This window comes from Oncorhynchus tshawytscha, linkage group LG18 (genome assembly GCF_018296145.1).
Source record: "Oncorhynchus tshawytscha isolate Ot180627B linkage group LG18, Otsh_v2.0, whole genome shotgun sequence".
In the NCBI taxonomy this organism is placed as follows: Eukaryota; Metazoa; Chordata; class Actinopteri; order Salmoniformes; family Salmonidae; genus Oncorhynchus; species Oncorhynchus tshawytscha.
The window spans coordinates 22881578-22905573 of record NC_056446.1 but is presented as its reverse complement, the minus strand read 5'-3'; the positions used below and the strand labels follow the sequence as shown (position 1 = coordinate 22905573).

Sequence of the window (23996 nt, the reverse complement as noted above, 5' to 3'; positions counted from 1 at the left end):
GTTTCCTGTTGGAAAGTGAACCTTTGGCCCAGTGTGAAGTCCTGAGTGCTCTGGAGTAGGTTTTCATCAAGGATCTCTCTGTACTTTGATCCGTTCATCTTTGCATCGATCCTGACTAGTCTCCCAGTCCCTGCCGCTGAAACACATCCCCACAGCATGATGCTACCACCACCATGCTTCACCGTAGGGATAGTGCCAGGTTTCCTCCAGATGTGACGCTTGGCATTCAGGCCGAAGAGTTCAATCTTGGTTGCCTTTCAACAAACTCCAAGCGGGCTATCATGTGCCTTTTACTGAGGAGTGGCTTCTATCTTGCCACTCTACGTTTAAGGCCTGATTGGTGGAGTGCTGCAGTGAAGGTTGTCCAGCTCCACAGAGGAACTCTAGAGCACTGTCAGAGTGATTATCAGGTTCTTGGTTACTTCCCTGACCAAGGCCCTTCTCCCCCGATTGCTCAGTTAGGCCGGGCGGCCAGCTCTAGGAAGAGTCTTGGTGGTTCTAAGCTTCTTCCATTTAAGAATGATGGTGGTCACTGTGTTCTTTGTGACCTTCAATGCTGCAGAAATGTTTTGGTACCCTTCCCCATATCTGTGCCTCAACACAATCCTGTTATGAGCTCTACGGACAGTTCCTTCGGCCTCATGGCTTGGTTTTTGCGCTGACATGCACTGTCAACTGTGGGACCTTATATAGACAGGTGTCTGCCTTTCCAAATCACGTCCAATTGCATTTATCATATGTGGACTCCAATCAGGTTGTAGAAACATCTCAAGGATGATCAATGGAAACAGGAAGCACCTGAGCTCAATTTCGAGTCTCATAGCAAAGGGTCTGAATACTTATGTAAATAAGGTATTTCTGTTTTATTGTTTATACATTTGCAAAAAAAAATCTATAAACCTGTTTTCACTTTGTCATTGTGGGGTATTGTAGATTGCTGAGGAAAAAGTTGTTTTTTTTAGCCTATTTTAGGGTAAGGCTTTAACGTAATAAATTGTGGGAAAAGACAAGGGGTCTGAATACTTTCCGAAGGCACTGTACATCAATCAAAACATGATGGAGAAAGAAAATTGTCGGTATTCATATCAATATTCTTCTGTATTTCCTTCATCATTTCAGCACGATGTGCCTAGAAAGCCTGTTCGTGTAAATGTTATATAGCTTAACCTGTCAATAGGGGGCGGCAGGTAGCCTAGTGGTTAGAGCATTGGACTAGTAACTGAAATGGTTGCAAGATCAAATCCCCGAGCTGACAAGATAAAAATCTGCTGTTCTTCCCCTGAACAAGGCAGTTAACCCACTGTTCCTAGGCTGTCATTGAAAATAAGAATTTGTTCTTAACTGACTTGCCTAGTTAAATAAAAATAGCTTTTTTGATTAACTATATATTTGTTTTTAATACTGTTTACTCATTTTTATATTAGGTTATATAATAATCAGCCATTTGCACTTTCTACCGGCCCCTCTCCAGCCCTGCTTACGGGCCTCTATGAAGACCACCTCACCTTTCTCCCAGACCCCCTCTGCTACAGCCTCTATGAAGACCACCTCACCTTTCTCCCAGACCTCCTCTGTTACAGCCTTTGTGAAGACCACCTCACCTTTCTCCCAGACCTCCTCTGTTACAGCCTTTGTGAAGACCACCTCATCTTTCTCCCAGACCTCCTCTGTTACAGCCTTTGTGAAGACCACCTCACCTTTCTCCCAGACCCCCTCTGTTACAGCCTTTGTGAAGACCACCTCACCTTTCTCCCAGACCCCCTCTGCTACAGCCTTTGTGAAGACCACCACTGTCTCTGCTGTCTCTCAGGGCACCGCCAGCTCTGGTAGAGCTTCTGTAAGTGCTCTCTTCTGCTATAGCCTTGAAGAGGAACCTCAGTACATAACACACTGTCATTTCTTAACGAATAGCATTACATCCATTAAAACATGGCAGAAACAAAACTATGTGTCAGTGTTTTGATGAAGATATTGTAATCATATTCATTTATTTTTGTCTCGTTTTGCATTCTGTTGTCTTTTTCATTTTCAGGAGAGCTAATTGGTGTATGGACTATCTGCTCAGGCAGACTGAGAAGGCCATGCAGGACATGGACCCTGACTCGGAGGAGACTGATTTTGAGTACTATGCAATGGACCCCACAGTTGGTAGTCTTCTGGATGACTTCACCACCACTACTGCCGACTTCTCAGCTGCAATCCCCACCCAGGCTGCTCCCACTGCAGTCCAACCTGCTTCCTCCAGTGCCAAGTCTGCTGCCACCAGTACCTGGCCTACTTCCCCCACAGCCCAGTCTGCTGCCACCAGTACCTGGCCTACTCTGCCCCCAGTACCTGGCCTACAGCCCAGTCTGCGCCACCAGTACCACCAGTCTGCTGCCACCTGGCCTACTTCCCCACAGCCCAGTCTGCTGCCACCAGTACCCAGTCTGCTGCCACCAGTACCTGGCCTGCCACCAGTTGGCCCCCCACAGCCCAGTCTGCTGCCACCAGTACCTGGCCTACCCCCACAGCCCAGTCTGCCCACCAGTACCTGGCCTACTTCCCCCACAGCCCAGTCTGCTGCCACCAGTCCTGGCCTGCCCAGTCCAGTACCCCCACAGCCCAGTCTGGCCACCAGTACCTGGCCTACTTCCCCCACAGCCCAGTCTGTACCTGGCCAGCCCAGTCTGCTGCCAACCTGGCCTACACCCCATCTGCAAAAACAGCCCAGTCTGCTGATTGGTTTTTGATCAGTGGCAACGCGTCACTAGTTTCCAGTTTCCTTTTAATCTTTCTAAAATTAGGGTCTTGATTCAATCAGATTGAGCGTTACCCCGCGGTTGCTCTTGTGTGTCACAAACCGCTCCCTTCCTTCCCACTTGGCACACACTGGTTGAATCAACGTTGTGTCCACATCAATTCAATAAAATTACGTTGAACCAACGTGGAATAGACGTTGAATTGAGGTCTGTGCCCAGTGGGTTATTATTCCTACCAAGTTAGAAGTTCAAAACGATGTTATGGGGGGGATTTAAAACCTGTCAATCTATAGCCTACAACAGAACATCACGCCTTCAAGTGTTTGAACTTGTAACATGGCTGCAGGAACTTCTAATGTCGCTGCATGGGATTTGCCGGATATAAAGTCGGGTGGTTTCATTGCATCCAATGGCAATGTAGGTGATAACATTTTCACAGAAAGAGTGAAATTGCTTTCAATACCTCATGCTAATTTGCATTGCGTAGCAGTGGGGGCAATAAAGCAGAGGCATCCTATTAGAAGAGTTGGAGGCGTGGCTTTCAGTGTGTGAATGTCATTACAGTTAAAGTGTTATGTTTTAATATTATCAAGCTTATACCTATACTCTGCCAGCACTGAATCCCAAATTATATTTGTATAAGTGCATGTGATATGAAAGACCATGGAAAGGTTTCCATTTGGTTACAATATTGTAGCCAGCAAATTTGAACTATTATAGAGAATGTATTTGGTAAATCGTGAAATTAGTTCATGTTATGGAACCAATTTAATATCTTTATTTACAGGAAATGTATCTAATTGCTTGCAACCCAATTAAAGAAATGTGGATAGGTAACTCCAAAGTGAAAAATCTACTTTTATTTGTTTTACTTTGATTTATTAACCGTTATTTAACTAGACAAGTCAGTTAAGAACAAATTCTTATTTACAATGAAGGCCTACCAAAAGGTCTCCTGCTGGGATTAAAAATAAAAATACATTTAAAAAATATTTTTAAAAATGGGTTGTATTAACATGAAATATTAGTTTGTATCTATGTTGTTAGTTAGGTTTAACCAAATGGGAAAGCAAGTTGAGTGTTGAAGGAATAGGTTGCAACATGAAATATAGATTTGTTAATAATAAAATACAGTTGGCATTTAATCATAAATTTGGTTTCAACAAATGTAGTTAGGTTTACTCAACAACAAAAAATAACTTATTTACTTGTAACCAGTTTTTTAAAAATTGGGGGGTACATATCAAAAACTCTGGTGATGATCAGGTGTACTTTGCATACCACTTGTTTGGTTGAACCTGGTCTTGCGCAAGACGGGATGGGGTTGTGTAATGTGCTTAAGCAGAAAGGTGAACACTCCCGCTTTAGTACGTGCTTGGACAAGGCACGAGCTTGTTTGTACAGTAGAACATTGAATTGTTCTTACTTCGAGCTTCTGGACATTTGAGGACTGCGCGAACATGGATTGGTAACGTGGGACCCATTTACATCCTGAATACAGTTTTGGAATGCCTGCTAGGGTAGTGTTTTGAAAGCAAAAACCAACAATATGACTAACAAAGGTGTAGATGCCACTAGAATTCTAGAGAAGGGTCCGGAATACCTTCGGAAACAGATGGAACTGGAGAGTGAAGAGACGGGACGCATGAGCGCAGTGGAGATGCTTGCCGCAAGTAAAAAACAGTATGTCAAAAGTCAACAGGTGTTCAACTCGATACAGGAGCCCGTGGTTAGTTTTGGATCTGCCTCTGTTAGTAGTAACGGATCGTCTAATCGGAGCTCCAACATGAACTGTAGGAACAGTGGGAGGAATTCGCCTGCGGGTACAAGCAGTGTGCAAGGAGGGCCTTCGCCGCCGGAGGACAAAAATACGGTGCATCGGACGAGCTCCAAAAGAAGAGACTCACTTTTACTGTACCGACAGAAATGTGAACTTGTGAAAGCATCGACGCGTGAGAAAAATAAACTGAATTTGGGGCGCAGGTTGTTTCTCAGCTCTCTGGATAAGGCAAGTTTACTACCTGAGGCATCAGGTAAGGAATGTGAGGCAGAGGAAATGTATACCAAATTTACGACACCCGAAGGACTTGCCAAGGAATGTGATTCAAAGGCTGGCTATTCGAAACCCATACAGCCAGAAACACAATCTCTATCCACAGATGAAGAATGGACGGACATAAAAGTGTCCCCAGGTGTGATGCAGAGACCCACTCACAAAAGAGTAGCGGAAGTTCAGAGGAGGACTCGCAAAGGGGTCGGCCGTTCTCACTCTGACATCAGCTCAAGATATTCCAAAAACTTTGCCGACTTTGATGCCTTCTTCAAATACTGCGGACTGAATGGCGAAGTCATAGAGTCCCTGGGCAAAGAGAACTTTTCCGCATGTTCGGATGAACGTGTCAATAAAATCCGAAGCGTCAGCATCTCGACGTCAGATGACGGGTTCACACGGAATAGTGGCGAGGACAGTAACGAAGGATTACTGGAAGAGGAGATGCATGAAACTGTTCGACAGGGGACATCGGTCATTGAGCGCAATGCCAGGATTATAAAATGGCTGTACAGCTGTAAAAATGCCAAAGAGTCTGGGAAGAAATTACGAGATCTAAACTGACATTTCTGTATTCAACGCCTACATATAGGCTTATTTAGCAGTGTAGGCCTCTCTATTAGGTTCTGCCTATAGGCTGCCTGTTTTAAGCCTAGTCCTACAACACAACCTTAGCTATTCCTTACCCACTAAAATGTTAAACTGCGTCTGCCTCTGAAATACTACATGACATTCCTAGCCTTCACACAATGTTTTCTTGGCTATTGCACAATAGGTTATATGTTTGTGTGTGTGTGTGTGTGTTTGTTTTACTATCCTTGTGCGGAACAGAAGTCCTCACAAGGATAGTAAAATAAGGACAATTCGGATAAGTGGAGGAAATGTTGCTTGTTCCCACAAGGAAAAAGGCCATTTTAGACATAGGTGTTTGGGTTACAATTAGGGTTAGGGAGAATCAATTGTTTGGTCCCACCACGGATAGTAAAAACAAACGTGTGTGTGATTTCACTGATCACTACTTCTCTGATAAAACACGTTTATTGGTTGTGTGTGAACACTTATGTGTTAGTACAAATGTTACAAGTCCAAATAGTCAACCAAGACAATCTGTGAGGTCTATCTTTGGACTAGGTTTTATTATTGCTGTTCTTTTTTATAGACATGACCTGTATTTCTGGTGGAAATAGACCTTTGTATAGTATGTGTTCTTATGTCAATTAAACCGTTAACCTCTTCCGGATTACAATTTCATGAACAGTTCTATTGGAATGCCAAAGCACATCTAGTTACTGCCACATTGTAGAATCATTAAACAGGTCACTCAATACTGGGCATAAATCTCATTGTCTGAGCTCGAGGCAACCGGAACAAAAGTTTCTTGTCTCTCGGCAGGTAGTCATGAAGCAGCCATGAGAGAGTGCACCTGGTCATTTGAAAATGTATTAGGTTAAAGGTCAATGATGGAATGTAACTGAATATCTCTTCCTTTTTTTCTTGCACATTCCGTCACTAGCACTCGTCTCAATTTCCCTCTCTGTTCTCCCCTCAACCCTACCTTCTTCACTCCCTGTAATTACAGCTCACAGGCAGTAACATGACAGGAAGAAAAGTGAGGGGGAGAGAGAACACAGAATCACACACTCCTGTGTGTATATGGATTATACATTCTTTATACACATGTCCATCTGTTAGCACACACATCCCACTGGGCACAAGCTGGTTGAATCAACGTTGTTTCAATGTAATTTGTCAATGTATTGTGATGTGGAATCCATGTGGAAAATACATTTGATTTAAAAAAAGTAATCCACGTTAACTGTTGTTTTGAGGGTGAAATTTCAACCACAGAATTATGTCATCATGGTAACCAATTTTTAACATAGACAAACCTTGTATTAAAATGTTGAAGGTGTACATTTGAAACAACATCAGATCTTCAACATTATATCCACTATCAAAAAACTAAACAATAGGCTGAGCAGTACCTCCTACTGGAGATTTGAGCTATCTACATCTATCCATTATGTCCCCCCTCCAGGGTTTTAACCAAGCCCTGCCCCACTTATCTTTGATATTTGTCACCCACTACTACCAATGTGCTATCGTGAGAATGATTATTGAGAGATCTCTTAATAAGTGGGCGACAGGTAGCCTATCGGTTAAGAACGTTGGGCCAGAAACTGAAAGGTTGCTGGTTCCAATACACCAGGTGAAAACTGTCAATGTGCCCTTAAGCAAGGCACTTAACCCTAACTGCTCTGATAAGTTACTTAGTCTGTTAAAGGACTAAAATGTAAATGTAGTGACTAGATTCACTGTAGCTATCAAAGTCATTCTAAAGGGAAGGCTTAACAGAGCAAATGAAGTGTAAGCAGACTTTACAAATCATCCAGTATATCATCAATGATACTATTTAGGCCTATATACTGTAGCATTTGCAAAGTCATCAACAGCTCTTGTTTTAAATTGAACCCCAGGGTTCAACTAAAAAGAAACAATACATATACAGTGCATTTGGAAAGTATTCCGACCCCTTGACTTTTTCCACATTTTTGTTACGTTACAGCCTTATTCTAAAATGGAATCAATTGGTTTTTTTCCTCATCAATCTACACACACATAATGACCAAGCAAAAACAGGGTTAGACATTTTAGCAAATTTATTACAAATGAAAAATAACACATTTACATATCACATTTACCCTTTTCTTTGTACTTTGTTGAAACACCCAAGATCTCTGGCTGGGCCACTCAAGGACATTCAGAGACTTGTCACTCCTGCGTTGTCAAACGGGCTTTCATGTGCCTTTTACTGAGGAGTGGCGTCCGTCAGACCACTCCACCATAAAGGCCGGATTGGTAGAGTGCTGCAGAGATGGTTGTCCTTCTCGAAGGTCCTCCCATCTCCACAGAGGAAATCTGGAGCTCTGTCAGAGTGACCATCGGGTTCTTGCTCACCTCATTGACCAAGGCTCTTCTGCCCTTATTGCTCAGTTTGGCCAGGCTGCCAACTCTAGAAAGAGTCTTGGTGGTTCCAAACGTCCTCCACTTAAGAATGATGAAGGCCACTGTGTTCTTGGGGACCTTCAATGCTGCAGAAATGTTTTGGTACCCTTCCACATATCTGTGCATTGACAAAATCCTGTCTCGGAACTCTACAGACAATTCCTTCGACCTCATGGCTTGGTTTTTGCTCTGATATGCACTGTCAACTGTGGGACCTTATATAGAAAGGTGTGTGCCTTTCCAAATCATGTCCAATCAATTGAATTTACCACAGGTGGACTCCAATCAGGTTGTAGAAAACATCTCAAGGATGATCAATGGAAACAGGATGCACCTGAGCTCAATTTCGAGTCTCATAGCAAACAGTCTGAATACTTATGTAAAATAAGGTATTTCTGGGGGTTTTCTTGTAATAAATTTGCTAACATTTCTAAAAACCTGTTTCGTTTTTTAATTATGGTGTATTGTGTGTAGATTGATGAAGATTGCATTTTATTTAATCAATTTTAGAATAAGGCTGTAATGTGGAAAAGATCAAGAGGTTTGAATACTTTCTGAATGCACTGTAAGCCTAGGGTTTTCATGCTTTGATTGATGTCAAATGTAATCCTCATGTTAATAATGAATATGTTGGATTCACATCTCCATTTCAACCAAAAATCTAAGTTAAAGAATAGGACTAAATCAATCAAACTTTATTTAAAATGCAGTTAAAGTTTGATTTGATTTATTCATATTCTTTAACTTAGATTTTTGGTTGAAATGGAGAATCCAACTTATCAAATATTATTTTGTAAACAAACTGGAATTAAAGTCAGACTAAGTCAGTGGCACATAATATACATCTTCTTCTTATGTTGATATTTGGTTGCGTTGACAACCAAACACAATTCAATATCCCTTTTGCAATTCAGTAAACAGCTTATTAACTTGTCAACAATTTAACAAATAATATGTTGGATTAACGGTCTCCAACTAAACCAAAAATAAAAGTGAAAGAATAGAATTAGGCCAGTGGCTCTGATGAAACTATTCAAGCATAAGATACATTGCCTTTAAATGTTGATATTTGGTTGTGTTGTAAACCTAGTGATAACACATTGGGAATTTTAAAAACTTCAGTCTTTTTGAGTGAGTGAATAAAGGTTTAAATCTTATTGATCAACATCTCAACCACAAATGACACACATTTTCACTTTAAAATAAAGTGGTGTGCCAAGTGGGATGTTATTACACACGTTTATTTGCCAATTGTCCTAATCAGGCCATCATTAACGCCCCCCCCTCCACTCACAAACGTGCTGTTTCCTGTCTGTTGTAGGCAGGTACACACTTTTCAGCCTCACCTATGTTATGGGCACACCCATGTCTCCTCCAGAGTTCCCTAGAAGGGGCTGACAGCAGCACAGGGACAAGTATCATCCTGCCTCTACACTCCCAAGCATTCAGAGGACTGCAACACTACTGTAAAAAACAATCCCACTTCCCTCCACTGTACCTGCACCCCACCATACCCCTGGCTGTACATTATGCCCTGAATCTATTCTACCACGCCCAGAAATCTGCTCATTTTATTCTCTGTCCCCAACCTCACTAGACGACCAGTTTTGATAGCCTTTAGCCGTACCCTCATCCTACTCCTCCTCTGTTCCTCGGGTGATGTGGAGGTTAACCCAGGCCCTGCGTGTCCCCAGGTACTCTCATTTGTTGACTTCTGTAACCCGAAAAAGCGTTCGTTTCATGCATGTTAACATCAGAAGCCTCCTCCCTAAGTTTATTTTACTCAATGCTTTATCACACTCCGCCAACCCTGATGTCCTTGCTGTGTCTGAATTCTGGTTTAGGAAGGCCACCAAAAATTTGGAGCTTTCCATAACTAACTACAACATTTTCCGTCCAAAAGAACTGCCAAAGGGGGAGGAGTTGCAATCTACTCCAGAGATAGCCTGCAAAGTTCTGTCATACTATCCAGGTCTATGCCCAAACAGTTCGAGCTTCTAATTTTAAAAATGAATCTCTCCAGAAATAAGTCTCTCACTTTGCCGCCTGTTATAGACCCCCCTCAACTCCCAGCTGTGCCCTGGACACCATATGTGAATTGTTTGCCCCCCATCTATCTTCAGAGTTTGTACTGTTAGGTGACCTAAACTGTTATATGCCCTAAACTGTTATATGCTTAACACCCCGGCAGTCCTACAATCTAAGCTAGATGCCCTCAATCTCACGCAAATGATCAAGGAACCCACCAGGTACAACCCTAAATCCGTAAACATGGGCACCCTCATAGATATTATCGTGACCAACTTCAAAATACTGTTTTCAATCAGGATCTCAGCGATCACTGCCTCATTGCTTGCATCCGCTATGGGTCCACGGTCAAACAACCACCCCTCATCACTGTCAAACGCTTCCTTAAACACTTCTGCGAGCAGGCCTTTCTAATCTACCTGGCCCGGGTATCCTGGAAGGATATTGACCAAATCCCGTCAGACGAGGATGCCTGGTCGTTCTTTAAAAGTAATTTCCTCACCATCTTAAATAAGCATGCCCTTTCAAAAAATGTAGACTAAGAACAGATCTAGCCCTTGGTTCACTCCAGACCTGACTGTCCTTGACCAGCACAAAAACATCCTGTGGCGAACTGCACTAGCATTGAATAGTCCACTGCGATATGCAACTTTTCAGGGAAGTCAGGAACCAATACACGCAGTCAGTCAGGAAAAGCAAAGACTAGCTTTTTCAAACCGAAATTTGCATCCTGTAGCTCTAACTCCAAAAAAGTTTTGGAACACTGTAAAGTCCATGGAGAATAAGAGGACCTCCTCCCAGCTGCCCACTGCACTGAGGCTAGGCAACACTGTCACCACCAATAAATCCACGATAATCGAGAATTTCAAGAAGCATTTCTCTACGGCTGGCCATGCTTTCCTCCTGGCTACCCCAACCCCAGCCAACAGCTCCGCACCCCCTGCAGCTACTTGCCCAAGTCTCGCCCGCTTCTCCTTCACCCAAATCCAGATAGCAGATGTTCTGAAAGAGCTGCAAAACCTGGACCCGTACAAATCAGCTGGGCTAGACAATCTGGACCCTCTCTTTCTAAAATTATCCGTCGGCATTGTTGCAACCCCTATTACCAGTCTGTTCAACCTCTCTTTTGTATCGTCCGAGATCCCTAAAGATTGGAAAACTGCCGTGGTCATCCCCCTCTTCAAAGAGGGTGACACTCTAGACCCAAACTGTTATAGACCTATATCCATCCTGCCCTGCCTTTCTAAAGTCTTCGAAAGCCAAGTTAATAAACAGATCACTGACCATTTCGAATCCCACCGTACCTTCTCCGCTGCTCAAACCGGTTTCTGAGCTGGTCACGGGTGCACCTCAGCCACGCTCAAGGTACTAAAAGATATCATAACCGCCATCGATAAAAGACAGTACTGTGCATCTGTCTTCATCGATCTGGCGAAGGCTTTTGACTCGGTCAATCAACGTATTCTTAACGGCAGACTCAACAGCCTTGGTTACTCAAATGACTGCCTCGCCTGGTTCACCAACTACTTCTGTAAAGTGTGGAACACACTCAAACCGGAGGGCCTGTTGTCCGCACCTCTGGCAGTCTCTATGGGGTACCACAGGGTTCAATTCTCGGGCCGACTCTTTTCTCTGTATATATCAACGATGTCGCTCTTGCTGCTGGTGATTCCCTGATCCATCTCTACGCAGACAACACCATTCTGTAGACATCTGGCCCTTCTTTGGACACTGTGTTAACTAACCTCCAGACGAGCTTCAATGCCATACAACACTCCTTCTGTGGCCTCCAACTGCTCTTAAACACGAGTAAAACCAAATGCATGCTTTTCAACCGTTCGCTGCCCGCACCCGCCCGCCCGATTAGCATCACTACTCTGGACGGTTCTGACTTAGAGCATGTGGACAACTACAAATACCTAGGTGTCTGGCTAGACTGTAAACTATCCTTCCAAACTCATATTAAACATCTCCAATCCAAAATGAAATGTATAATCGGCTTCCTATTTCGCAACAAAGCCTCCTTTACTCACGCCGTCAAACATACCCTCGTAAAACTGACTATCCTACCGATCCTCGACTTTGGCGATGTTATTTACAAAATAGCTTCCAATACTCTACTCAGCAAACTGGATACAGTCTATCACAGTGCCATCCGTTTTGTCACCAAAGCCCCTTACACCCCCCACCACTGCGACTTGTATGCTCTAGTCGGCTGGCCCTCGCTACATATTTGTCGCTAGACCCACTGGCTCCAGGTCATCTATAAGTCTATGCTAGGTAAAGCCCCGCCTTATCTCACCTCACTGGTCACGATAACAACACCCACCCATAGTACGCGCTCCAGCAGGTATATATCACTGGTCATCCCCAAAGCCAACACCTGCTTTAGCTGCCTTTCCTTCCAGTTCTCTGCTGCCAATGACTGGAACGAATTGCAAAAATCGCTGAAGCTGGAGACTTATATTTCCCTCACTAACTTTAAACATCAGCTATCTGAGCAGCTAACCGATTGCTGCAGTTGTACATAACCCATCTGTAAATGGCCCACCCAATCTACCTACCTCATCCCCATATTGTTTTTATTTACTTTTCTGCTCTTTTGCACACCCATATTTCTACTTGCACATCATCATCTGCTCATCTATCACTCCAGTGTTAATTTACTAAATTATAATTACTCCTTTACTATGGCCTGTTTATTACCTTACCTCCTCACGCCATTTGCACACACTATATATAGACTTTCTTTTTTTCCGATTGTGTTATTGACTGCACTCTTGTTTATTCCATGTGTAACTCTGTGTTGTTGTTTCTGTCGCACTGCTTTGCTTTATCTTGGCCAGGTCGCAGTTGTAAATGAGAACTTTTTCTCAACTAGCCTACCTGGTTAAATAAAGGTGAAATATATATATATATATATATATTAACTCCAGTTTAGAGCAAAGGCAGCACATTGCTACTAGTAGCAGCCTATTTGTGGTTTGATGTACATTTGAAGGTAGCCCCTAGGAGGCAGCATCAGATTGGAACTGTGTCTTGCTCTCCATAACAAACCTAAACAATATATGTGGCCAATGTCTTTCCTACTGTTTGAGCTGCTTATCTGCGTGAAGTTAGTTCTCATGATACATCCCATAGTAATATCTGATTTAAGAAAATCTGACTAAAACGAGATCACAAAACAAACATATATTATGTGAATTGCATCAGGACATGCTTGCGGTCCAATGTAGAATGTTACTCACTCTGTGGAAGTGCCCTTACAACAAGGTGCCTGCTTGTGATCTGCTTCTCTGTCTATCTCTCTCTCTCTCTCTCTCACAACCACGTAACCATGCACACACACACACACACACACACACACACACACACACACACACACACACACACACACACACACACACACACACACACACACACACACACACACACACACACACAGAGAGATAGGGCCATTCTTTTATGTATTTAAAAAGGCCCGGAGATTGTGTGTGCATGTGCCGACACCTAAAAAAAAGAGACAATGTTGATGTAGTTCATCAAAATATTTATTGATTTAAATGTGCAGTAGAAGAATAATACACTTTAAGGGGGCACGAAGCCCCCTTAAATCTGCAGGAATGAGTCTTAGACAGTTCCAGACGATGCCATAGGGTGGTACTGTGGTGTCATGTCAGAAGTCAACTCCCACTCGCAATGGGTCCTAGTGCTGTCTGATGTCTGGCAGCACTCTTCACCAAAGCTTACCAGCTTTTGTCCACTTTACTTACCTGGTAGAACTTTGTAGCGGAATCCCAAATGTACCTTAGGGAAGTAAACACCAACTTACTATTGGAGCAGCCTGGTCCCAGAACTGTTTGTGCTCTTGTCAACTCCAATGATGTCATTGTCAAGTGAGCCAAACATGCTTGGAATGACATTGAGAGACAAGGAGCTGGCATGATAACATAAACAGACTCTTAGGCTACTGTTGGAGACCCACATGAGAGTGAGTCTGCCGAGACAGTCGCAAACTGGCTGTTCATAATGTTAGGACGATGTACGTCATCTAAGCACAATGACGCAATCTACTGTGGCGTTTTGCTGTCGTCACATTGACACATGTTTTGACATCATAATCGTTTAATTTACTTGACAAAAAATGTTCACGTCCACAAAAAAATAACACATAATTTAAAGCTACTTAACTATAGCTTCACCAATGGTTACTACTTATTGGCAAATAAAAACATTCGAAAAGTATTCAGACCCCTTCCCTTTTTCCAATTTTTGTTACGTTACAGCCTTATTCTAAAATGGACTAAATAAAACAAATTCTCAACAATTTACACACAATACCCCATCGTGACAAAGCAAAAACAGGTTTTTAGAAATGTTAGCAAATTTATTCAAAATAAAAAACAGAAATACCTTATTTACATAAGTATTAGGACCCTTTGCTATGAGACTCAAAATTGAACTAAGGTGCATCCTGTTCCCAGTGATCATCCTTGAGATGTTTCTACAACTTGATTGGAGTCCACCTGTGGTAAATTCAATTGACTGGACATGATTTGGAAAGGCACACACTTGTTTATATAAGGTCCCACAGTTGACAGTGCATGTCAGAGCAAAAACCAAGCCATGAGGTCGAAAGAATTGTCCGTAGAGCTCCGAGACAGGATTGTGTCAAGGCACAGATCTGGGGAAGGGTACCAAAAAATGCCAGCAGCATTGAACACAGTGGCCTCCATCAGTCTTAATTGGAGGTTTGGAACCACCAAGACTCTTCCTAGGGCTGGCTGCCCAGCCAAACTGAGCAATCTGGGGAGAAGGGCCTTGGTCAGGTAGGGGGCCAAGAACCCAATGCTCACTCTGACAGACTTCCAGAGTTCCTCTGTGGAGATGGGATAACATTTCAGGCCTTTATGGTAGAGTGGCCTGATGGAAGCCACTCCTCAGTAAAAGGCACATGACAGCCTGCTTGGAGTTTGTCAAAAGGCACCTAAAGGACTCTCAGACCATGAGAAACAAGATTCTCTGGTCTGATGAAACCAAGATTGAACTCTTTGGCCTGAATGCAAAGCGTAACATCTGGACGAAACCTGGCACCATCCCTACGATGAAGCATGGTGGTGGCAGCATCATGATGTGGGGAAGTTCTTTCAACGGCAGCGACTGGGAGACTAGTACAGAGACATCCTTAATGAAAACCTGCTCCAGAGCGCTCAGGAATTCAGACTGGGGCGAAGGGTCACTTTCCAACAGGACAATGACCCTAAGCACACAGCAAGACAACACAGGAGTGGCTTTGGGATAAGTCTCTGAATGTCCTTGAGTGGCCCAGCCAGAGCCTGGACTTGAACCCGATCGAACATCTCTGGAGAGACATGAAAATAGCTGTGCAGCGACGCTCCCCATCTAACCTGTCAGAGCTTGAGAGTATCTGCATAGAAGAATAGGAGAAACTCCCCAAATACAGGTTTTCCAAGCTTGTAGCATCATACCCAAGAAGACTCAAGGCTGTAATCGCTGCTAAATGTGCTTCAACAAAGTCCTAAGCAAAGGGTCTGAATACTTATGTAAATGTCATATTTCCATTTTTGTTGAAATTGAAATTTGCTAAATATTTTTAAAAAACTGTTTTTGCTTTGTCATTATGGGGTATTGTGTGTAGATTGATGAGGATAAAAACTATTTAATCCATGTTAGAATAAGGCTGTAATGTAACAAAATTTTGAAAAAGTCAAGGGATCTGAATACTTTCTGAATGCACTGTAGCTGTCAAGCTGTTATTTTCATCCTATAGCTTACATTGGCTAGTTGTAATGGTTGGTAGGTTACTCAGAGTTAAAGATGCATTTGAAACAAAAGCCCAATGATGAGTGAGTGACACGAACTGTCCCACTTGGCAGTGTTGTGCATGATGCTATTGTTTGGTGATATCTCGCAGGTCCCCCCCATCCCCCCTACCCTCCTATGTCCTGTGTGTCCCGTGCCCGTGTCCCCTTCACAGATGCTGAGCCCACATAATGGGTCACTGTCCTCAGTGGTCACAAGCTGATGCTTCAAAACAACTCAGAACCGCCAAGTTAAAATTTGTGTTTGTTTTTTTCCCATAAAGCTTCCAATTGAGTCTGAAACTTTCCAAGTTGGAAAATCTGAGTTTATTGGTTCCTTCAAGACAACTCGTAAACCTGGGACCGCCGAGTTGAAATGTGGGTACGTTGTTTTGCGTAGAACTTCCTATTGGTTGATTCTGATACTTTTCAAGTGGGAAACTTGGAGCTCATATTTCTTCAACGATTTTCCAAATTGGATGCCGAGTTCAAGACCACTGGGAACTTGGAACTCTTGCGGCATCTGATATATGACTTCGTTCAATGGTGCTTTAAAGACAACAAAGAACCTCAGAGTTAAAATTTGCACATGTTTTTTGCGTAGAGCTTCCTATTGGTTGATTCTTATACCTTCCAAGTGGAGTAGTGTAGTACTGTAGTAGTAGTAGAATGTATTTGTTTCTCGCAGTCATAGACTGAATTATACAGCAATTTACAATCATAACACAAATCATAAATCATTTTCAAATAGTAAAATCCTAACTTAGCAAATCACTTTTAAGATAATACAATATTAAAATATGCAACATACACAGAGTGAACAAATCATTAATAACACCTTCCTAATATTGAGTTGCACACACATGATCCATGTCTCAAGGTTTAAAATCCTTCTTCAACATATTTCTTCTCCTTCATCTACACTTATTGAAGTGGATTTAAAAAGTGACCATAGCTTTCATCTGGTCAGTCTATGTCTACGACCTGAAGATCACTGACGTCACGATTTGACCTAGTTTCTTTTCGAGTTCACAGTTGTCTTGAACACAGCAACTGTCTATCCAAGGTCTCTCTCGGCACACAGGTTGCCATTTCGAGACCTTCGACTGTAAGATTCTATCTGCGCAAAGCATAGTTCTGAGATATTTGAGCATTGATGTTTTCATATCCCAGATCTCAGAATAGTTTTTTTGTAAATTATTATTTCATAAGATCCTCACCTTAAAGGTACCTAAAGTGCAGAGTTCCAAAATCCTAAGACATTTCTAAATCAGTCTTTTTGTTTTTTGTTTATGTTTAATTGTCACATACACCGGATAATTTTAGTGAATTGACTAGATTGACTAGATTATGCCAATATGTGCTGGACAATGAAAAAAAAAATGTTTACAAATAAACAATAGAACAGGAGAATGTACACTACAGGTCAAAAGTTTTAGAACACCTACTCCTTCAAAGGTTTTTCTTTATTTTTACAATTTTCTACATTGTAGAACACTAGTGAAGACCTTAAAACTATGAAATAACACATATGGAATCAAAAAGTAACCAAAAAGGTGTTTTAAAAAATCTAAATATAGTAGCCACCCTTTTCCTTGATGACGGCTTTGCACACTTGGCATTCTCTCAACCAGCTTCTGCTTTTCCAACAGTCTTGAAGGAGTTCCCACATATGCTGAGCACTTGTTGGCTGCTTTTCCTTCACTCTGCGGTAAGACTCATCCCAAACCATCTCAATTTGGTTGGGGTTGGTGATTGTGGAGGCCAAGTCATCTGATGCAGCACTCCATCACTTTCATTCTTGGTAAAATAGCCCTTACATTGTCTGGAGGTGTGTTGGGTCATTGTCATGTTGAAAAACAAATGATAGTCCCACTGAGCCCAAACCAGATGGGATGGCTTATCACTGTAGAATGATGTGGTAGCCTTGCTGGTTAAGTGTGCCTTGAATTCTAAATCAATCACTGACACTGTCACCAGCAAAGCACCTCCACACCATAACACCTCCTCCTCCATGCTTTATGGTGGGAAATACATATGGAGAGATGATCCGTTCACCCACACCGTGTCTCACAAAGACATGACAGTTGGAACCAAAAATCTCCAATTTGGACACCAGACCAAAGGACAGATTTCCACCGGTCTAATGTCTCCTCTGAACAGTTGATGTTGAGATGTGTCTCTTACTTGAACTCTGTGAAGCATTTATTTAGGCTGCAATTTCTGAGGCTGGTAACTCTAATGAACTTATCCTCTGCAGCAGAGGTAACTCTGGGTCTTCCATTCCTGTGGCAGTCCTTATGAGAGCCAGTTTCATCATAGCGCTTGATGGTTTTAGCGACTCCGCTTGAAGAAACTTTAAAAGTCCTTGAAAATAGTCTTAAAGTAGTGATGGACTGTCATTTCTCTTTGCTTATTTAAGCTGTTCTTGCCATAATATGGACTTGGTCTTTAATCAAATAGGGCTATCTTCTGCATACCACCCCTGGCCTAAAATCAAATTTTATTTGTCACATACACATGGTTAGCAGATGTTAATGCGAGTGTAGCGAAATGCTTGTGCTTCTAGTTCCGACAATGCAGTAATAACGAACAAGTAATCTAACTAACAATTCCAAAAAACTACTGTCTTATACACAGTGTAAGGGGATAAAGAATATGTACATAAGGATATATGAATGAGTGATGGTACAGAGCAGCATAGGCAAGATACAGTAGATGATATCGAGTACAGTATATACATATGAGATGAGTATGTAAACCAAGTGGCATAGTTAAAGTGGCTAGTGATACATGTATTACATAAGGATGCAGTCGATGATATAGAGTACAGTATCTACGTATGCATATGAGATGAATAATGTAGGGTAAGTAACATTATATAAGGTAGCATTGTTTAAAGTGGCTAGTGATATATTTACATCATTTCCCATCAATTCCCATTATTGAAGTGGCTGGAGTTGAGTCAGTGTCATTGACAGTGTGTTGGCAGCAGCCACTCAATGTTAGTGGTGGCTGTTTAACAGTCTGATGGCCTTGAGATAGAAGCTGTTTTTTAGTCTCTCGGTCCCAGCTTTGATGCACCTGTACTGACCTCGCCTTCTGGATGACAGCGGGGTGAACAGGCAGTGGCTCGGGTGGTTGATGTCCTTGATGATCTTTATGGCCTTCCTGTAGCATCGGGTGGTGTAGGTGTCCTGGAGGGCAGGTAGTTTGCCCCCGGTGATGCGTTGTGCAGACCTCACTACCCTCTGGAGAGCCTTACGGTTGAGGGCGGTGCAGTTGCCATACCAGGCGGTGGTACAGCCCGCCAGGATGCTCTTGATTGTGCATCTGTAGAAGTTTGTGAGTGCTTTTGGTGACAAGCCGAATTTCTTCAGCCTCCTGAGGTTGAAGAGGCGCTGCTGCGCCTTCTTCACGATGCTGTCTGTGTGAGTGGCCCAATTCAGTTTGTCTGTGATGTGTATGCCGAGGAACTTAAAACTTGCTACCCTCTCCACTACTGTTCCATCGATGTGGATGGGGGGTGTTCCCTCTGCTGTTTCCTGAAGTCCACAATCATCTCCTTAGTTTTGTTGACGTTGAGTGTGAGGTTATTTTCCTGACACCACACTCCGAGGGCCCTCACCTCCTCCCTGTAGGCCGTCTCGTCGTTGTTGGTAATCAAGCCTACCACTGTTGTGTCGTCCGCAAACTTGATGATTGAGTTGGAGGCGTGCGTGGCCACGCAGTCGTGGGTGAACAGGGAGTACAGGAGAGGGCTCAGAACGCACCCTTGTGGGGCCCCAGTGTTGAGGATCAGCGGGGAGGAGATGTTGTTGCCTACCCTCACCACCTGGGGGCGGCCCGTCAGGAAGTCCAGTACCCAGTTGCACAGGGCGGGGTCGAGACCAGGGTCTCGAGCTTGATGACGAGCTTGGAGGGTACTATGGTGTTGAATGCCGAGCTGTAGTCGATGAACAGCATTCTCACATAGGTATTCCTCTTGTCCAGATGGGTTAGGCAGTGTGCAGTGTGGTTGAGATTGCATCGTCTGTGGACCTATTTGGGCGGTAAGCAAATTGGAGTGGGTCTAGGCTGTCAGGTAGGGTGGAGGTGATATGGTCCTTGACTAGTCTCTCAAAGCACTTCATGATGACGGATGTGAGTGCTACGGGGCGGTAGTCGTTTAGCTCAGTTACCTTAGCTTTCTTGGGAACAGGAACAATGGTGGCCCTCTTGAAGCATGTGGGAACAGCAGACTGGTATAGGGATTGATTGAATATGTCCGTAAACACACCGGCCAGCTGGTCTGCGCATGCTCTGAGGGCGCGGCTGGGGATGCCATCTGGGCCTGCAGCCTTGCGAGGGTTAACACGTTTGAATGTCTTACTCACCTCGGCTGCAGTGAAGGAGAGACCGCATGTTTTCGTTGCAGGCCGTGTCAGTGGCACTGTATTGTCCTCAAAGCGGGCAAAAAAGTTATTTAGTCTGCCTGGGAGCAAGACATCCTGGTCCGTGACTGGGCTGGGTTTCTTCCTGTAGTCCGTGATTGACTGTAGACCCTGCCACATGCCTCTTGTGTCTGAGCCGTTGAATTGAGATTCTACTTTGTCTCTGTACTGGCGCTTAGCTTGTTTGATAGCCTTGCGGAGGGAATAGCTGCACTGTTTGTATTCAGTCATGTTACCAGACACCTTGCCCTGATTAAAAGCAGTGGTTCGCGCTTTTAGTTTCACATGAATGCTGCCATCAATCCACGGTTTCTGGTTAGGGAATGTTTTAATCGTTACTATGGGAACGACATCTTCAACGCACATTCTAATGAACTCGCACACCGAATCAGCGTATTCGTCAATGTTGTTGTCTGACGCAATACGAAACATCTCCCAGTCCACGTGATGGAAGCAGTCTTGGAGTGTGGAGTCAGCTTGGTCGGACCAGCGTTGGACAGACCTCAGCGTGGGAGCCTCTTGTTTTAGTTTCTGTCTGTAGGCAGGGATCAACAAAATGGAGTCGTGGTCAGCTTTTCCGAAAGGGGCGCGGGGCAGGGCCTCATATGCGTCGCGGAAGTTAGAGTAACAATGATCCAGGGTCTTTCCACCCCTGGTTGCGCAATCGATATGCTGATAAAATTTAGGGAGGCTTGTCACAACACAACTGATTGGCTCAAACGCATTAAGAAGGGAAAAGAAATTCCACAAATTAACTTTTAAGAAGGCACACCTGTTAATTAAAATGCCTTCCAGGTGACTACCTCATGAAGCTGGTTGAGAGAATGCCAAGAGTGTGCAAAACAGTCATCGGATAAGGATGGCTATTTGAAGAATCTCAAATATAAAATATATTTAGATTTGTTTAACACTTTTTTGGTTACTACATGATTCCGTATCTGTTATTTCATAGTTTTGATGTCTTCACTATTACTCTACAATGTAAAATAATTGTAAAAACTAAAGAAAAACCTTTGAATGAGTAGGTGTTATAAAACGTTTGACTGGTAGTGTATGAGGAAGTCTTCATAAAAAAATTGCCTTCACATTTCTAGGGTAGGATTTTGTCGATAGGCTACTTTGAAGCAAGGTAAGACATGCCTAATAATATGAAGTAAAACATCCAGGTTTCAAACAATGAAGGAACAGGAAAAATATAGTGATGCTAATGATAGGCCTAACCGTCTTCTGGTAGATGGAAAGGCTTTTTCCCAGAAACCTTCTTAATGTTAACAAAGTAGCCTACCTGGCAGAACGATATCATGATTATTTGCATCAATCCAGTGGCCATTTGTTTCACGAACTCCATCTCATGTGCTACTGAAATGCTAAACTAACAACAATTAAAGGGTAACTACACTCAAAAATCGAAATTGATGTCTCCTGATGTGTTCTAAGCATTTTTATGGACATCCAATTGTGTTGTTTCTAATAAAAAAGGTGTGACTTTGAGAGCATGACAGCCTTATTTATCTATATCAACAGTGTGTATACTATTAGCCTACTGCACAGTACAGCTTGGGTAGGCCTGACCAATATGGGATTTAGAGTTTTAGTGTTTTAGTTCAAAGTGTATATCACTGTTTCTCATAGAATTTTTCACACAGGGAGCCTTTCCTTCAACGAGCAGGTCATTTGGAAAATGTTTGGCAAAATTAGAGTATACCCACTTCTCCAGGCACCTCTACCATGGATAACTAGAAACATTGCTAAAGCATAGCTCTGGATGAGTAAACTGATATATTTTTCTGGTCTCTAACTCCCAAAGTCATTAAACTGCTTGCTAGTTATCAATAAAATGTGGTTTGTAATTTTTATGAAATTACCCTTTTCATCGAGGTTCTCATATTAATATAGATTTTAAAAAACAGTCACGGCTGGTTGTGACATAGCCTGAGGTTGAACCCCAGGCTGTAGTGACGCCGCAACACTGCACAACACTCCACTCAGGAGGCCCAATGTAGACATTTCTGACTGGTTGTAAATAGCTCTCTAAGGTATGTAATGACTAACACCGCAAGAGGAACTGATGATGCACTACCTTGTGCATTCTACTGTTACCTTTCAAAGAGTAACTTTAAAGCCCTCTCTTCTGACCCCTGGGCACGCCCCACAGTTTGAGAACCACTGCTCTAAGGCACCTGTATTTATTTGTTTTTACCATAAAGAGCTTACATTATGCCCAGTCTTCTGAAAAAGTGGTGATATAAAGTAATTTAAAAAGAGTACATTTGCCATCAATAATCAAGGACTTGAGACAATAAGGTTCTATTTGCTAAATGTATAGTTTTGAGATAATGAGTATTTTTCAAGTCCCAGATCTCAGAACTGTTTTGTGATGACTTCCTCTTTCATGACTCAAAAGGTACATTGCTTCCGGAAAGTTTTCAGACCACTTGACTTTTTCCACATTTTGTTACGTTACAGCTTTTTTCTAAAATGTATTAAATCATTTTTTCCCCCTCAGGGTGGCCTAGTGGTTAGAGCGTTGGACTAGTAACCGGAAGGTTGCAAGTTCAAACCCCCGAGCTGACAAGGTACAAATCTTTTCTTCTGCCCCTGAACAGGCAGTTAACACACTGTTCCTAGGCCGTCATTGAAAATAAGAATTTGTTCTTAACTGACTTGCCTGGTTAAATAAAGGTAAAATAAATGTTTCCCTCTCATCGATCTACACACATACCCCATAATGACAAAGCAAAAACAGGTTTTTAGAATTGTTTTCAAATGTATTACAAATAAAAAACAGCCTAGAGTCTTCTTGTGTATGATGCTACAAGCTTGGCAAACCTGTATTTTGGGAGTTTCTGCCATTTTTCTCTATCCTCTCAAGCTCTGTCAGATTGGATGGGGTGCATGGCTGCACAGCCATTTTCACATCTCTCCTGAGATGTTCGATCGGGTTCAAGTCCGGGCTCTGGCTGGGCCACTCAAGGACATTCAGAGACTTGTCCCGAAGCCACTCCTGCGTTGTCTTGGCTGTGTGCTTAGGGTCGTTGTCCTGTTGGAAGGTGAACCTTCGCCCCCAGTCTGGGGTCCTGAGCACACTGGAGCAGGTTTTCATCAAGGATCTCTCTGTACTTTGCTCTGTTCATCTTTCCCTTAATCCTGACTTGTCTCCCACTCTCTGCTGCTGAAAAACATCTCCACCACATAATGCTGCCACCACCATGCTTCACCGTAGGGATGGTGCCAGGTTTCTTCTAGACGTGACACTTGGCATTCAGGCCAAAGAGTTCAATCTCGGTTTCATCAGATCAGAGAATCTTGTTTCTCATGGTCTGAGAGTCATTTAGGTGCATTTTGCAAACTCCATGCGGGCTGTGCCTTTTACTGAGGAGTGGCTTCCTTCAGGACACTCTACCATAAAGGCATGATTGGTGGAGTGCTGCAGAGATGGTTGTCCTTCTCGAAGGTTCTCCCATCTCCACAGAGGAACTCTGGAGTTCTCTCAGAGTGACCATCATGTTCTTGGTCACCTCCCTACAAATGCCCTTTGATTGCTCAGTTAGGCCGGGCAGCCAGCTCTAAGAAGAGTGTTGGTGCTTCCAAACTTCTTCCATTTAAGAATTATGGAGGCCACTATGTTCTTGGGGACCTTCGATGCTGCAGAATTTCTTTGGTACCCTCCCCAGATCTGTGCCTCGACACAATCCTATCTCGGATCTCTACGGACAATTCCTTCAACCTCATGGCTTGGTTTTTGGTCTGACAAGCACTGTCAACTGTGGGACCTTATATAAACAGGTGTGCCTTTCCAAATAACGTCCAATCAATTGAATTTTCCACATGTGGAGTCCAGTAAAGTTGTAGAAACATCTCAAGGATGATCAATGGAAACAGGATGCACCTGAGCTCAATTTCGAATCTCATAGCA

The 23996-nt window shown here is 43.0% G+C and overlaps 2 protein-coding genes across 2 annotated transcripts; both read left to right on the top strand.

The window, feature by feature from the left end:
* The first annotated feature begins 1443 nt into the window (after positions 1 to 1443).
* Positions 1444 to 2315, top strand: LOC112246767 (putative GPI-anchored protein pfl2). The gene is made up of 2 exons (XM_024378699.2): positions 1444 to 1837; positions 2033 to 2315. Exons 1-2 carry the CDS (start codon positions 1490 to 1492, stop codon positions 2039 to 2041), a joined length of 357 nt encoding a protein of 118 aa, XP_024234467.1. The 5' UTR covers positions 1444 to 1489; the 3' UTR covers positions 2042 to 2315.
* A 1738-nt stretch (positions 2316 to 4053) lies between these two features.
* On the top strand, positions 4054 to 6025 carry fam110c (family with sequence similarity 110 member C). Its single transcript, XM_024415296.2, has one exon. It carries the CDS (start codon positions 4291 to 4293, stop codon positions 5353 to 5355), a length of 1065 nt encoding a protein of 354 aa, XP_024271064.1. The 5' UTR covers positions 4054 to 4290; the 3' UTR covers positions 5356 to 6025.
* The last annotated feature ends 17971 nt before the right edge of the window (positions 6026 to 23996 follow it).

Bases quoted from the DNA above. Each gene is read 5' to 3' on its own strand.
- LOC112246767 (XM_024378699.2), top strand. From the start codon at position 1,490: ATGAAGACCACCTCACCTTTCTCCCAGACCCCCTCTGCTACAGCCTCT.
- fam110c (XM_024415296.2), top strand. From the start codon at position 4,291: ATGACTAACAAAGGTGTAGATGCCACTAGAATTCTAGAGAAGGGTCCG.